This window comes from Dendropsophus ebraccatus, chromosome 14, assembly GCF_027789765.1.
Source record: "Dendropsophus ebraccatus isolate aDenEbr1 chromosome 14, aDenEbr1.pat, whole genome shotgun sequence".
In the NCBI taxonomy this organism is placed as follows: domain Eukaryota; kingdom Metazoa; phylum Chordata; class Amphibia; order Anura; family Hylidae; genus Dendropsophus; species Dendropsophus ebraccatus.
In genome coordinates, this window is record NC_091467.1 from 57,508,280 (window position 1) to 57,522,512 (window position 14,233).

General features: G+C 42.1%; 1 protein-coding gene across 3 annotated transcripts in view; it reads left to right on the forward strand.

Moving 5' to 3' along the window:
• The window catches only part of MGAT5B (alpha-1,6-mannosylglycoprotein 6-beta-N-acetylglucosaminyltransferase B), a 79,951-nt gene that overhangs the window by 35,355 nt on the left and 30,363 nt on the right, over window positions 1-14,233 (forward strand). For all 3 annotated transcript variants that reach the window (XM_069953878.1, XM_069953880.1, XM_069953879.1), the window contains exons 4-13: window positions 1,112-1,259; window positions 2,955-3,064; window positions 3,886-3,959; window positions 4,695-4,862; window positions 7,369-7,533; window positions 7,620-7,789; window positions 8,244-8,375; window positions 9,000-9,133; window positions 11,259-11,389; window positions 13,439-13,594. In XM_069953878.1, the coding sequence (XP_069809979.1) occupies window positions 1,112-1,259; window positions 2,955-3,064; window positions 3,886-3,959; window positions 4,695-4,862; window positions 7,369-7,533; window positions 7,620-7,789; window positions 8,244-8,375; window positions 9,000-9,133; window positions 11,259-11,389; window positions 13,439-13,594 (1,388 nt within the window). The remainder of the gene's footprint in view (window positions 1-1,111; window positions 1,260-2,954; window positions 3,065-3,885; window positions 3,960-4,694; window positions 4,863-7,368; window positions 7,534-7,619; window positions 7,790-8,243; window positions 8,376-8,999; window positions 9,134-11,258; window positions 11,390-13,438; window positions 13,595-14,233) is intronic.

Genomic DNA, 14,233 nt, shown 5'->3' on the forward strand with positions numbered 1-14,233 from the left:
AGCTTTATCTGCAGCAAGTTATAGATCAGTGACAAAGAACCTCTGTTCCCTTATATGATGCAGTATTATTCATGTATGTGGTATAGCTACAGCTGGTCTCTTTTTCTCCCTGTTACTGTAACTATCAGCAGGTTAGACTTTTAACATCTAACTAGGCATCTAACTTACTGATCTGTCCTTATAGTGTACAGGGCACTGAGGCTGAAGGTACGTTTCTTACCTTGATCCTTGTCGCTGTTTTCAGGATATTTGTAGTGGTACACTGGGGACGGAACTAGCACCCTTAGAGCACCGAGCCGGCTCTGATGAATATGGGGCTGCACTCATCACATCACTTTAGAGCACCGGATGAATAATCATTAGAAGGGGCGTGCCGGCCTGTGCAGTCGGTGCACTGAGGGTGGTAGTCCCGCCCCTGGTGCACCAAACCACCTCATTAACATATGAACTACACTATAAAGTTTCTGGAAACGGTGCTAAACATCAAGGTAAGAACATTACCGTCATCCTCAGTGCCCCATGAGCCCCTTGTGACCCTCAACAGATTAAAGTAGTTAGTAAACAAGTTGAAAACTTTATTAACTACTTCTGTCTTTAAACAACACTGTGGGGACAGCTAATACCATTGACTACCATACTGTGTCTCTGCACTCAAAATTGTTACTTCAGCAGATTAGAAGGGGCATGAATTGCCAGTAGGGATCTGATAGGTGCTCAGTCTTTTGATGGCCAGTCTTGGATCTGGCCACTAGAAAATTACATGTACTTATGGGCAAACTAGAGGTCAGTCTTTCCTGTGTTACTGATTTCCTGAAAAATACAGGATTATATCATATATAATTGGTCGCATGGTGGTGAGTGAGTGGTGGTCACATGGTAGTGAGTGGTGGTCACATGACCCAACTGCTGTAATGAAAATGTCTAGATGCAGCTGAGCTGGGGTGAAATAGATGACACTGCAGGAATACTGGTGGGGAGTGACTAGTATTTGAGTGAAAAAAAAACCTGGAATACTTCTTCAAGAGGAGGGTCTAGAGTTGAATTGAAGGAGAAGTGGGTAAAAATGTATCACTTCAGTACAAATCCAATAAATATGTCCATTTCTTTTTAGTACTAGGTGTAGGAGAATCTCGAGGAGCCCTTCGCAGAATGAATGACATACTGGAGACCCTGGTGAGGAGGATGGATATCTTAGCCAGACTGGAAAATGCCAGCGAGTCCCGTAGGACAGAGGACAATGGACACTTTGCCTTGGACAGGTATATACAGCCAGACTCTTCTGCATGGAATAAATCAGCACAAACGCTACCAAGGCACGCAGCATAACTTATCACACCATGTCTGTGAAGGGAAAGAGGAGGAGGAGGATTTTCATGAGAAATTGTCAGCTCTGCACAGAAGTCTAGGAACAGAATATGACATCATGTCAGGCTTTGTGTGCATTGTCCCTGAAATATTCCTGACAGTTCTGTGCCAGTCTCTGGATTCTTACATTTATATAGCATAGCAGCAAAGCAAGTTTACATAATATTGGAATGATGTACGGACATAGTTTAACGTAAACTCTGTGTGAGCATTAGCAGTGGGTCAGAGGTCACGGTTTTATCTGGAAACTTCATGACTGAAGTGCAATAAAACAATAAATCCAGGTAGAGAGATGGATATTCACTAGGAGTCTATGGGTGGCCCTTGGGAAAGAGCATCTGGTAAAGGCGGGATAATAGTCTGTGAGTGAGACTTGTTGCAGCGGATATGGCTTTATATAAGTCTAGTACTGTCCAAGTCTGTTATACGCAGAATTGGTTGCAAAATTTTGGCAATGGTTACTACATTGCCAGCCAAAGGATTTTCCACTCTAATCAGTTTATAAATGCTGTACTGTTGCAGCCAACATTGGACGGTATACTTCCTATTGTATCAATGAGCCTGGAATGAGCCATATGACTTGAATGTTGGAATATGGCTCCCATTGTGCAAATGACACCTGACTGACTATCTACGTCATTGCCAAATTTCTTGCTATTTTACCAAGTAAAATTTTGCACCAGTATGTGGGGTGCAAGAACATACCCACCCGATAAATTACATTATGAAATACAATAAATAAATAAATAAATAAAAAATAATAAAATAAAAAAAATAATTACATATATATATATATATATATATATATACATACACACACAGGGTAGTCCAAAAGTAGGCTATGTTCACACAATGTTTTTACAGCTCTGTTTAGAATGACGTCCATTATAACGGACGTTATTTAGCTCTCTGGCCTCCCCTTAATGCACTGACGGCTGTTGGTACATTATTCTAGTTTGGGTTACTAATTGGCCTTTGGGTGCGGCTTAATTAAAAAGTCCATTGAATTTAATAGTAAAAATGGATAAAGAAAAAAAGTCCATTGAATTTAAAATTAAAAAGTGACAAAGAAAAACTGTGTTTTAACAACTAATAAAAAACGTCCGCTGTTTGCAAAAGATGTCCGAAAATAATTGTCATGATCATAATTTTGACGTCTGCAGCAATAATGTCCGTTATTCAATACATTGTGTGCATTGGACGTCCGTCTTCCCATTGACTGCAATGCATTGCACTGCAGTCAGTTAAATGGTGGCAATAATGGACGTTTGTTTAAATAGCAAAAGTGGCCGCCTTTTCTCTATTTTTGACGTTGTGTGAACAATTACACATACTGTCCAATCAATATATATATATTTTTTATTATTATTTTTAATTTTATTATTTATTTGTTTTATTATTATTTATTTACCAGAGATTATAGGGAAAAAATTGTCCTATAGATTTTGGGGCCGGCATATAGCAGAATGTTTGATAGAGACACACCACAGGGTAACACAGTAAAATGTTTTATGAGAAAAAACCTGACAGATAATAAAAAAATAACATGTGACTGGCTGTCACTGGCAATGTGTGTATGTGTCTTGCAGTGTGCACTCAGTGGGTCTGATGGAGAAGATTCAGGCAATTGCTCAGAACGTGTCTGAAATTGCAGTCAAGGTCGATCAGATCTTGCGGAACAGCCTCCTGAGAGGAAAAGGTGAGGAAGAGAAGTCGTATGTATCCCTGGACAGGACTGATCTTAAGCATGACAAGGTCTGAGTTAGCTGCAGGCTTTTTGGTATGGTTATAACTTTTACAGTAATTTATATATAAAAATACCTTTAATAAATCACAGGTTCCACTCACCAGACACTTGGGGAACCTACTGGCCGGATCCATGCAAGGTTACTGTTAGGCAAATCCTAGGTGGTAGTCCAGGCAAATATCCAGAACCAACAAACAAAACCTGAGCAGCAACCTCATAGTTACTGTATATCCAGTAGAAGGGTAGAGTCTTTCTCTGTGTCTCTGTCTCTGAGTGCAATGCAATTGGATCAGTTTGGATATAGCCCCTAGACCACCAAAACCAAGGATTTATCCATGAATCCCTTTCAAGCCTTAGACTATCTGGAATTTAAAGTGTACCGGTCGGGGTTTGAGTGTTGAGTATGCTCCGCTCCCCGATCAGTGCCAAACCAGTTCCAGGCTAAGGATCACAGTACCTTGAGATATACTGTATATACACAAATTGTACAGAAATAGTAAATGGGAGCTATATTTTCTATTTTACCCAGGGTCTTTATTTCTCTAAAACCAGCTGTGCCTTATATCACTCTTAGGAGACCCACAGGCCTTCAGACAAAACAACAGATCTGTTATACAGCTATTTAGCTCAGGTCTAGGGAGGCCTCCAGCACATGGAGTTGTGATGGGGTCATTGTTGTATCATGTAGTAACCATTTTTTATTATTATTATTATTTTATTTTATTTTTAATAACTTGCTTCTTTACTTGTTGAATTCTTCATATATACTTCAGTTATTGAAGGTCAAAGGGATCTGTGTGAAATCCCAAGAGATCCCCGATACCCAGACTGCTCTGGAAAAGTGGAGGTGAGCAGATAATATATATTTTGTAGAGCTAATTTACTATACATATAGGGGGACAGTTATCAATCTTGTGCCATATGTCCGCTTGCCCGATGGCTGGGCATGCGTGGGGTTGGATGGGGGGGTGTTGTGGTGTTGGCATATCGGGGAGGAACTGTGAGCTCCTCCTGTGCCTCTTTTACCATGATTTACGCCTGCGAGCATGGTGGAAGTCTAAACCTGCTCAGGAACAGGTGTAGATTTCTGCAAATCAGTCCAGATTCACTAAGATTAAATCTGGCGGGGAAATTGGGGGCAAGGCCTAACGTAAGACTGGCATATGGGTACACCGGTCTTCATAAATGTCCCCCATACTGTGTTAATAACGTTACATAAGCAATGTTCACAAGTAGTGTTCAGAGGACTTAAAGAAACTGTCCGAGTTTGGTTACTTCTCCAAACTTGACATTCGATTCCCAGCATCTGGAGAAGTTGGATGCCGTCCTAGGAAATTCTGGAAAACATGGATACGCCCTTTTTCTGTATCCATGTTTTCATGGCAGCCTTAGGGCAGCATCCAATTTATTTAGACGCCGGGAAGAGTTTGGGTTTGGAGAAGTTGCCGTACCCAGAGAGTTTCCTCAACTCTGCTGATCGCTAGTCACAATAAATTGTACATATTTATACTCATTCATTACCAATTGTTAACATTACCACTCTAAACCTCCAGTCTTCTAACCTAGCCTTTACCGTTTCCAGTGGATGCGCTCACGATGGACGTCAGATCCATGTTACGCCTTCTATGGAGTGGACGGCACGGAATGCTCATTCCTGGTGTACCTCAGCGAGGTGGAATGGTTCTGTCCAGTTCTACCCTGGAGAAATCAATCTATCAGTCCATTTTCCAAACCTCACACTAAAAAACAGGTAGGCATGAGAAAAAAAAATCCCTAGTACAATGCAAAACAATAGATACAAGGCAAATGTAAGTACATGAACAACTATACCGGCCACTTTCCAAACATACCTGACCTATTGCTATGAGTTGGGCTTTGCCCGAGCAATCCGTGAGAGTTTATACTCAAACCCAGTATGGAGGTAGTGGCACTGGTCACGTGATTTAACATGTGAACGCTGTGTCCACACACCGTTTAAAAGTAATAGCACATTTATAAGATTTGAATTGGAGCTTTCAGTATATATATATATATATATATATATATATATATAGTCAAAAGATGGGAGCAGCACTACTTAAGTTGCATGCGGTGCCAGCGGGTTGGACCTTAGACTCGGGTCCTCTGCAATATATTCAAGGATAAACCAGCAGCACTCCGTTCACGTAAAGTTCAAATAAAGTGTAGTTTATTCCATATAAAGTGCACTTTATATGGAATAAACTACACTTTATTTGAACTTTACGTGAACGGAGTGCTGCTGGTTTATCCTTGAATATATATATATATATATATATATATATATATATATATATATATATATAAAAAGTTGAAAATTATATCAGTTATAGAAATCAGAGCAAAAAAAGAGTACATTGGGTATAGTGTCAGCCATCAAAAGGTGTCATATCTGCAAAATTGCTATTTTATTTCTCTCGAGAAAAGCAATAAGAAGTTGGAAACTAATAGTCAATTCCGGTGCAGCCCTCCAGGGTGAATTTATATATGCAGCCACTGACTCAAGTGCTAAGCTCTCAGATCCCCGGCTATTGAGACGTAATTGCATGAAGATCAGGGGGGCCCCATCCTGAGATTTTTTTTTTTTTTTAGAGGGTCCTCTTTTTTTGCTTCTTAAAGGTAGACCCCTTTTTTTTAACCAAACAACCTCTAAAACTTCACATATGTCTCCCATGGTGTAAAAATTGGATTTGTCTGTGAAAAGAGGCTAAACATGGTATATTTGTGATTCCGACTAGGTTGCAAATGAGAGTGAGTCTGATAATGTTAAGTATAATGGTGACTCCTTGTGCATTTTAAGAGTCATTTTTCATCTATACCAGGTCCCTTCCAAGGATTCTAATCATGGTTACATGTACTCAGATGTCCCCAGGTACTAACAGTAGAACAGCATAGGGAGACCATTATTATTGCAAAATATATAAAAGCTTGTATTGAGTCCAAATTGGAGTAGTGGGACCATTGGGTAGCCACTTACAGAGGGATCCACTATTCACTTGTGAATATTGTAAATGACAGTAGTAGTATTTGCAAATCCTAACAGACAAGGACCACATATGTTGGCCAACACATACAGAAAACACTGAAATATTGAATGTCAAAAGGAACATCCTCAGTGGAGTAAAATGATTCCTCAAGAGGTTATCCAGGTGTAGAAAACCATGGTTGCTTTCTTCCAAAAATAGCACATGCATTTGTCTCTGGGATGTGTGTGTGGTGTTATATCTTGGCTCCATTCACTTCAAAGGACCGGAGGTGCAATAACAAAAACCAACATGAGTGGCGCTGTTTCCGAAAAAGAAAAGCAACTGGATAGGCTTAGGACAAATCAATTGTTGGCAGTGCCCTTGTGAGCATGTTACCTTTAGTGGAGTGGATGATGCACAATCTTGGGTCTCATACTGTATTGAAGAGTCAAAAAAGAGTTGTGGTTAAGTGTTTGTGTCGCACTCTGGCATGCCTTACGCCTCAATCTCTGCTGCCCGGGCTCCTGCTCGCCCACACTTTCAGCTAGTGGCTCTGAATGTTTATTGCAGACTTAAACAGCCTACAGAGCAATGATCTGTGATCAGCTATAGTTGAATCTCTTACTGGAACTGTGTAGGAGCTATTGACTAGAGGTAAATCACCTACCAAGAAACCAACAACAGTATTTTTCCTGGGTTCGATTTCAGAGATGGTAATGAAATTTTTTTAAAACATTATTGTATAATTTTTAAAAGTGCAAAGAATTCCTTTGGTCCAAATTAGCTTTAAAATTCTTTTGCTACACAATGATGAGTAAAAAAACAACAACTATATTTAATTTCCATCAGGGGAATCAAACCCAGGAAAAACTGTTGTTGGTCTCTAGACAGGTGACTTACCCCTAGATCACAGCTCCTACATAGCACAAGAGAGCAGGAGGCCGGGCAGCAGAGATTATTCATGAAGAAGAGGGAGGAGAAAGCAGTGGTGAGGCGTGCCAGAGTGAGGCACAAACACTGAGCTGAGCTACAACTCCAGTGGACCTGAGATGCATAATCCACTCTACGGACAAGTTACCAAAATGCTTACTGGGGGACGGCAAACTACGGCACACTGTCAGCACTGTAGGGCCCAGGTGCTGACAGATTCCCTTTAGGGCTGAAGACAGCTACGGTCCTTATCTAAACAGTTAGCCTATATTTTCCCAATATTTCTGAACATTGCCTATATAAAATACTCCTGAATGCTCATATACGGTTTTCTATTCCCAGGCAGCCTTCCGCACAGAACTCTCTTCCCTCCTTGACCTGATGGGCACTGGTAAAGAATCTCTCATCTTCATGAAGAAAAGGCTGAGGAGGCTCGAGGCTCAGTGGCTTTTTGCTGCTAGGAGGTTAGAGGGCAAGATTCAAGCTTCTCCAAATGAGCAGAAACAGGTATTAAAAACTTTGGTTCTGTAAATCTAATCTAATCTGATGTTATATTCACATAAAACAAGACATTTTCTACCATATTTCATTAGATTTTAGTCCATATTGGATTTCTGACAGAAGAGTCCGGTGATGTTTTTAGCCCGCGGGTGCTGAAAGGTGGACCCCTGGGGGAGATGGTGCAGTGGGCAGACGTCCTTGCGGCTTTGTATGTATTAGGCCACAGTCTGAAAATAACAGTATCTGTGAAGGAACTGCAAAGGTGAGGAAGACAGTGGTACTACGCCATTTATTTGTACAGTGGACCTCCCAAGTAGTGTTGAGTGAACATCATGAACGTGTCCGGGTTCGGCAACTTCTCTGAACCTGAGCGCTCGCCATTAAACTCCCCCATCTGAAGAAGGTGTAGGCAGCCCAAGGACTGCTTGGAAAATATAGATAGTGCCTATGGCTGTATCCAGGTTTTCCAGGACTCCCTAGGGCAGCACCCAACTTCTGCAGACTCTGGGAGTTAAATGGTTTGGAGAAGTTGCCAAACCCGGTCACATTCATGACATTCGTTCAACATTTCTCTCAAGTCCAAGTCTAAATTTTTATATTTTTCTTGGCTACACGGCTGATGGTTGATGGAATGATTCTATGTTGATTCTAAGTAAATGCATAAGACCAGATAATCCTGAGAACATTCCGCTCTTACGACACTTTCTTCCTTGCAGTTACTTAGGCGTCCCTCCTGGAAGAGGAAATTGTCCACTTACAGAACCCTTAAGTTTCGATCTCATCTACACCGATTATCATGGCATGCAGCAGATGAAGCAGCATATGGGACTGTCATTCAGGAAATACAGGTAAGAGGATGTGTTCAACTCCAGGCCATGGACCCAGATATATGTATATAAAGGGGTATTTCAGCTTGCAGAATTTACTACCTATACCCTGGATAGGTAACAATGATAGACTGGTGAGTGTCTGACTGCTGGGACCTCTGGCAATTTCCAGATCAGCACTTGGCTGATGCTAGTGCCATAGACTTTAAACGTGGTGGAAGGGTGCATAGCTCAGTTGCCTTATTGTTTCTGAGGGGGTCTGAGGTCAGCATCCCCCCCCCCTCCCCCAATCTAGCATTTTTCACCTGTCCAGTGGATAGGTGATCATTTCTGTGAGCCAAAATACCCCTTTATGTCTGTAATTATATCTGGGGCTTCCAGGCTTTCTTGGACCATTGACTTTCTACTGACACCTTGACCTATAACAGAGACACCTGACCTCCTGTGGCATCATTTGGCTACTTGATGGTTTACTGTGACTATTGACTTGTCCCAGAGCTCCACCAGCTGTAATTGTAACTCCCCATAGTTTCCTATTGTGCTTTGATGTATGTTGACACCCCGTAAAGAACTAGATCCCTACACTCCACACCGACATTTGGCCCCTTACAGAGGGTCCACACCATGAACACCCCCCTCCTGCAGGTGCCGTCTGCGTGTGGTGGACACATTTGGGACAGAGCCAGCGTATAACCATGAAGAGTATGCCACACTCCACGGCTACCGCACAAACTGGGGATACTGGAACCTGCACCCCAAACAGTTCATGACAATGTTCCGTGAGTTTGGGGGAAAAAATTCTTGGGGGGGTTGTAAACTGAAGTAATCTGACATCTTGCTAAGCATGCTACATGACATTCATGTGTCTTTATTGGAGTCTGTGTATAGTCTGTGCTGGAATTTCCTAGATAATAAAGGGGAAGTATCACTGGGTATTATTGGCCCCCAACATATGGTACTCATATAGCTTGGCTCCCGAACCTCAAACCATTGGCTAACCTACAGATCTAAAGACTAGAAGATAAAACGATGACTATTGTAAACGGCTATTGTGCCGAGAGCCGTCTGGTTCTCGAAAATATAAATGGCCTTTTATCGAAACTTCCCCTTTGTTCTGCCCTTGGAGTGAATGAACGTCCATCGGGGCCCTGCGGAGTTCATTCATCTAAACTGGATCCGACGCCGTGTTGTTTTTCATCGTTAATACTGACAACAATTGTAACAGAGCGCTTACAGTATCCAGTGCACTACACCATATTAGTGGGAAATGGCATCGAAGGTGAAGCTCATTTAGAGTAATTGGAGGACAGGGAGGTGCGATGGGGAAGTGTGATTTATGAAAGAGCACATTCATTTAGGAGGAAATTTGGTTGCGTAGATAGATTACATTGAAATGTAGTTTAAAGTCTGGATAATAGGGAGTCCTATGACCTGAAGATAGCTAAACAAGCTATATGGCACATATTCGAAAGTTTGCACCTCATATAGTACAGAAGAATATTAATAGAGTTGAACCTGCATGAGGACACCTTGCAAAGCGGCTGTCAGACAATACAGTATCGAGGGCGACTATTTAAATTATACCCCACCATGCAATATATAGGACCGCCAGATTGGGAGATGCTCCCCTCTCTGTGAACATCCCAAGCCACTAACAACCAATAGGACAGATCTAGTGGATTAGCATGAATATGTCACAGTCTATGGCTACGGCGCCTACTGTGGATATTAGAATATGCATTCAGACTGACTAACTAGACTGAGACTGATTCGGAGATATCCTCCTAAATAGCAAGGACTCCGAGCACTCACGGCACACTAGTTCTTTCCATTATGTGCATGTGCTCAGTAGTCCTCAATATTCATGAGCACCAGCTCCCTCTGCCCACTGTCCACTGATTGGAAGTCGTCTATCTATATTGTGTAAATATACTGTGTATAGGCATACAGGTGTCAATCTGCAGCTGGAGGGCAAAGAGAATGGTGCGGCACCAAGCCCATTCTCCTGTATATCAGGATGATGTAAGTATTACACTGTTCTGTTCAGCATTTCTGAAGACAGCATAAACCTAGTGATAGATTCCCTTTAAGTTGGTGTTTGGTTTTATTTCAGTTAAAACTTTATGAGAAGACTCTCTGAGCTATAGAAAAGTGGTGCATTATAACTGCCGTTATGCTACATACAATCTCACTGTAGCCAAACTTTAGGGGGTTAGTGGTATAAGGGGTCATACAGTCCATACCAGTCTGTGGGAAGGAAACAACCAGGATTTAAAGGGAATTTGTTAGGTAGAATTTAAGTTCCACATTCCCAACACTTTTACTAGGGGGAGACACATGGTACCTTTAATATATGTGACTGTGCTTCCATGACATAAAATCTTTTTATCCCCCTGGGACCAAGTGTCCAAGAGGCTTTTCCAGACTCCTGAAGTGCTGAGGGCTGTAACACGTCCTCGCTCCCCATCCCACCCCTGGCCCTGTGTGTCAGGTAGTTTAGTTATCCGGCAGACCATGTTGGATACATATATACATACACATATATAAAAGTCATACATACGGTATAGTCAAAGTGTTATGTACATACAGAACATTTCTGTCAATGATTCTATCATGGGGTCAGTCACTCAGTCAATGAATGAATGAATCAATCATAGCACTTGCATGGAGCTAGTGGCCCTGTCCCGGCACTTGTGGCCCTCCGGTGTTGTTGCATGTCCCTTTGGCAGAGTCTGCTTACCTCTGTGCTTGCTGCTTTCTTTCCCCATCAGTGCCGCACTGCTTGATTCCTTGTATTGCCCAGCCTTGTACATGCACCTCTGTGTCCTTTATAGCTCCTTCCCAGCAGTATAGATGCAGAACACTACTTCTAGACTGTTTCAGCTCTGTGTCCTTATTCTACAGCTCACACTCCAGATAATTCCTTCATGGGGTTTGTAACCGATGAACTGAATGAAACTGAGCGCCAACAGGTGGCTCAGAATAAGGTCAGAAACATGGCTGTTGTATATGGAAAGGAAGCCGCTATGTGGAAGGTAAACTATTACATATTATATTCCTCACTCATCTGCCCATGTTATTATATCTCACTCATAAAAATTTATTGCAATCCTAATTTGTCATTTCCATGAATTATTCTGTTTGCTTGTAGTCCTCATGTGTTTTGCTTCCATACAATGTTTTAGACATAAAACCTCGAAAAAACTGCCCGGCACTCAGTTTACACATAGTTTCATTTTAGGGCTGTAAAACAAAGTGCTAGGGCCTCTTCTCTTAATATATGGCTGTGCATTGGCACATAATCTGTTACAATAGGAGATATATACTGAACTATACTTTGACATGACATCCATACATATACTGTTAGTACTAGGTTGAACCATTCTGTGGTATAGTTGCCTTGTGTACTTGTGTAGAGTGTGTACAGATGCATGTAGGCTACCAGTGTTGGACTAGGCTACTTGGGGCCCACCAGTGGAAATGATCCTGGGCGCTCACTAATGAAGAACACCGGAGACTTGTCTGAGCTTTGGTGAGGGTGGGAACCTTAGCCATCAACAAGATGCAGCAAGCTGCAGGGGGCCCCCTTGGGGATGGAGGCCGTGGGCAATAGCCCTGTTTGCTCACTCCTATTGCCAGCCCTGCACAAAAAGGCTCTGACTGTTCACTCCTGTGCATGCCGCTGCTAGGGCTCAGGCTGTCAGTGTGCAGTGTTCTGGGCTGAGGACCCACCGGAGGATTGTCCGATCCCCCGGAGGGCCAGTCTGACACAAATTTATTTTCTCTGATTAATTTATCAGAACTATTCTGTACTGAACTATTATTACTCAGCGATCAACTACAAGCATTTTCATTATAATTGCCTCATAGAAAGTTGATTTCTTTCTCCATTTTTTCTTTCAAACTTCACAATTTCATGAGTAACTCACATCCCTTTCTTTTTCTCTTACTTCTCCTTCCCCGATGATGTCGTGCAGTTGCAGGTATGAATGTATATCAACACCCTCCCAATTACCTTTCTCATAGCCATTGGCCCATGAACATTGAAATTTTTACAATATCTAGATGGTTAGGTTGATAACCGGTGTGTATCCCAAGATCAAAAGTTAGCCCCTATACTGTGGAGAAGCTAAACGGTCCGGGTTAGACTCTTAGGACCGCCACAGATACAAGAACAGAGGTCAGTTGACCCCCAGTTAAGCTTAGTGCTCAGCATTGTTTGGAAACCCTACAAGAAATAAATGTGTGCTACCTCTCTACTCATTTGGCATTTGACATCTATTCTCTAGATCATTGGGGCCCTAGTGGTTGGACCCCACCAATTATCTAGTAAGACCTTGTATTGTGAATATTGGATACCTTTTCATCTTTTTTATAATCTTATGACATTAAATTTCATATGAATTTGATATTGGATACAGGTAGTAGTGTCAGAGGTAAAGTAAATTAAGATGGCAGAGGGATCTTGTTGTATATGTATCTGCCCCATGTATTACATAGGGACGCATTGTTATGTATCACATTTTTTTTTTCCAAACTGAACTATTGCATGGTCATAAGTATTCAGGCCCTCTGCTATGACACTTGAAACTTAGCTTTGGGGCCTCCTACTTCTCTTCATCATCTTTTAGATATTTTTACACCTTGATTGGAGTCACCTGTGGTAAATTTCGCTGATTGGACAGAACTGATTGGACAGACGCAGCCCAGTCTATAAGGTCTCACAGCTGACAATGTATATAAGAGCAAACACCATGAGGCGGGAAAGCTCAGAGACATGATTATTATGAGGACAAAGATCTGGAAAAGGGGACAAAAAAGTTAGTCTGCACTGAAAGTTCCCAAGACCAGTGGCATTCATATTTTTTTTATTGGAAGAGGTTTAGAACAGCCAGCTGGCCCACCATGCTATGTAATCAGGGAAGGACGAAGGTCTTCATAAGAGACATGACCAAGAACCCAGTGGTCCCTCTAGCTTAGCTTAAAAGGTCCCATGTGCAGATAAGGTCAACCATCATGGCATGCTGTTTTAGTTTATTGTTAATTGAAGTGTTTCTTTTCCAAAAACCATCCTCTTTTTCTAGGGTAAAGAAAAGTTCCTGGCGGTACTGCACAAGCACATGGAAGTACATGGCACTGTATACTATGAGACCCAGAGGCCGCCTGAAGTTCCTGCCTTCGTGAAAAACCATGGATTGCTGCCACAGCAGGATCTACAGCAGCTGTTAAAGAAGGCCAAGGTGGGAGACACGTATAAGGGTGTTAGCGAGGGACACGTGGAGAGCCGCAGATGTAAAGGCTGTCTTATAAGAGACAGCAATTGGCATAACTTTAGATTTTCCAATGTTTCACACCAATTTTGTGGGGATAGGTCGATTATCTAATGTGTAAGGGGAAGTCCTGACTGTTCATTAATGGCACGTATCTGGAGAGAGAAGGTTTGGTTATTTTGGATTTTTTGCATACTCATGCTTTTATTTCCACAGGAGACAAGATAGCTCTGGCAGTGGTTTATGAACTGGGTGCTTAAGGGGTATCGGGAATAGCTGTCAGCTGAACGACTTCTTGGTTGACAGCTATTAATGGTGTATGGCCTTAAGCACTCTTGTTTGCCTATATAGTGTGACATAGGTTATGGTTAGAGATGAGCGAACCTGGAGCATGCTCGAGTTGATCCGAACCCGAACTTTCAGCATTTGATTAGCGGTGGCTGCTGAAGTTGGGTAAAGCCCTAAGGCTATGTGGAAAACATGGATTTAGTCATTGGCTGTATCCATGTTTTCCAGACAACCTAAGAGCTTTATCCAAGTTCAGCAGCCCCCGCTAACCAAATGCCGATCGTTCGGGTTTGGATGGACTCGAACCCGAACCCAGTTTGC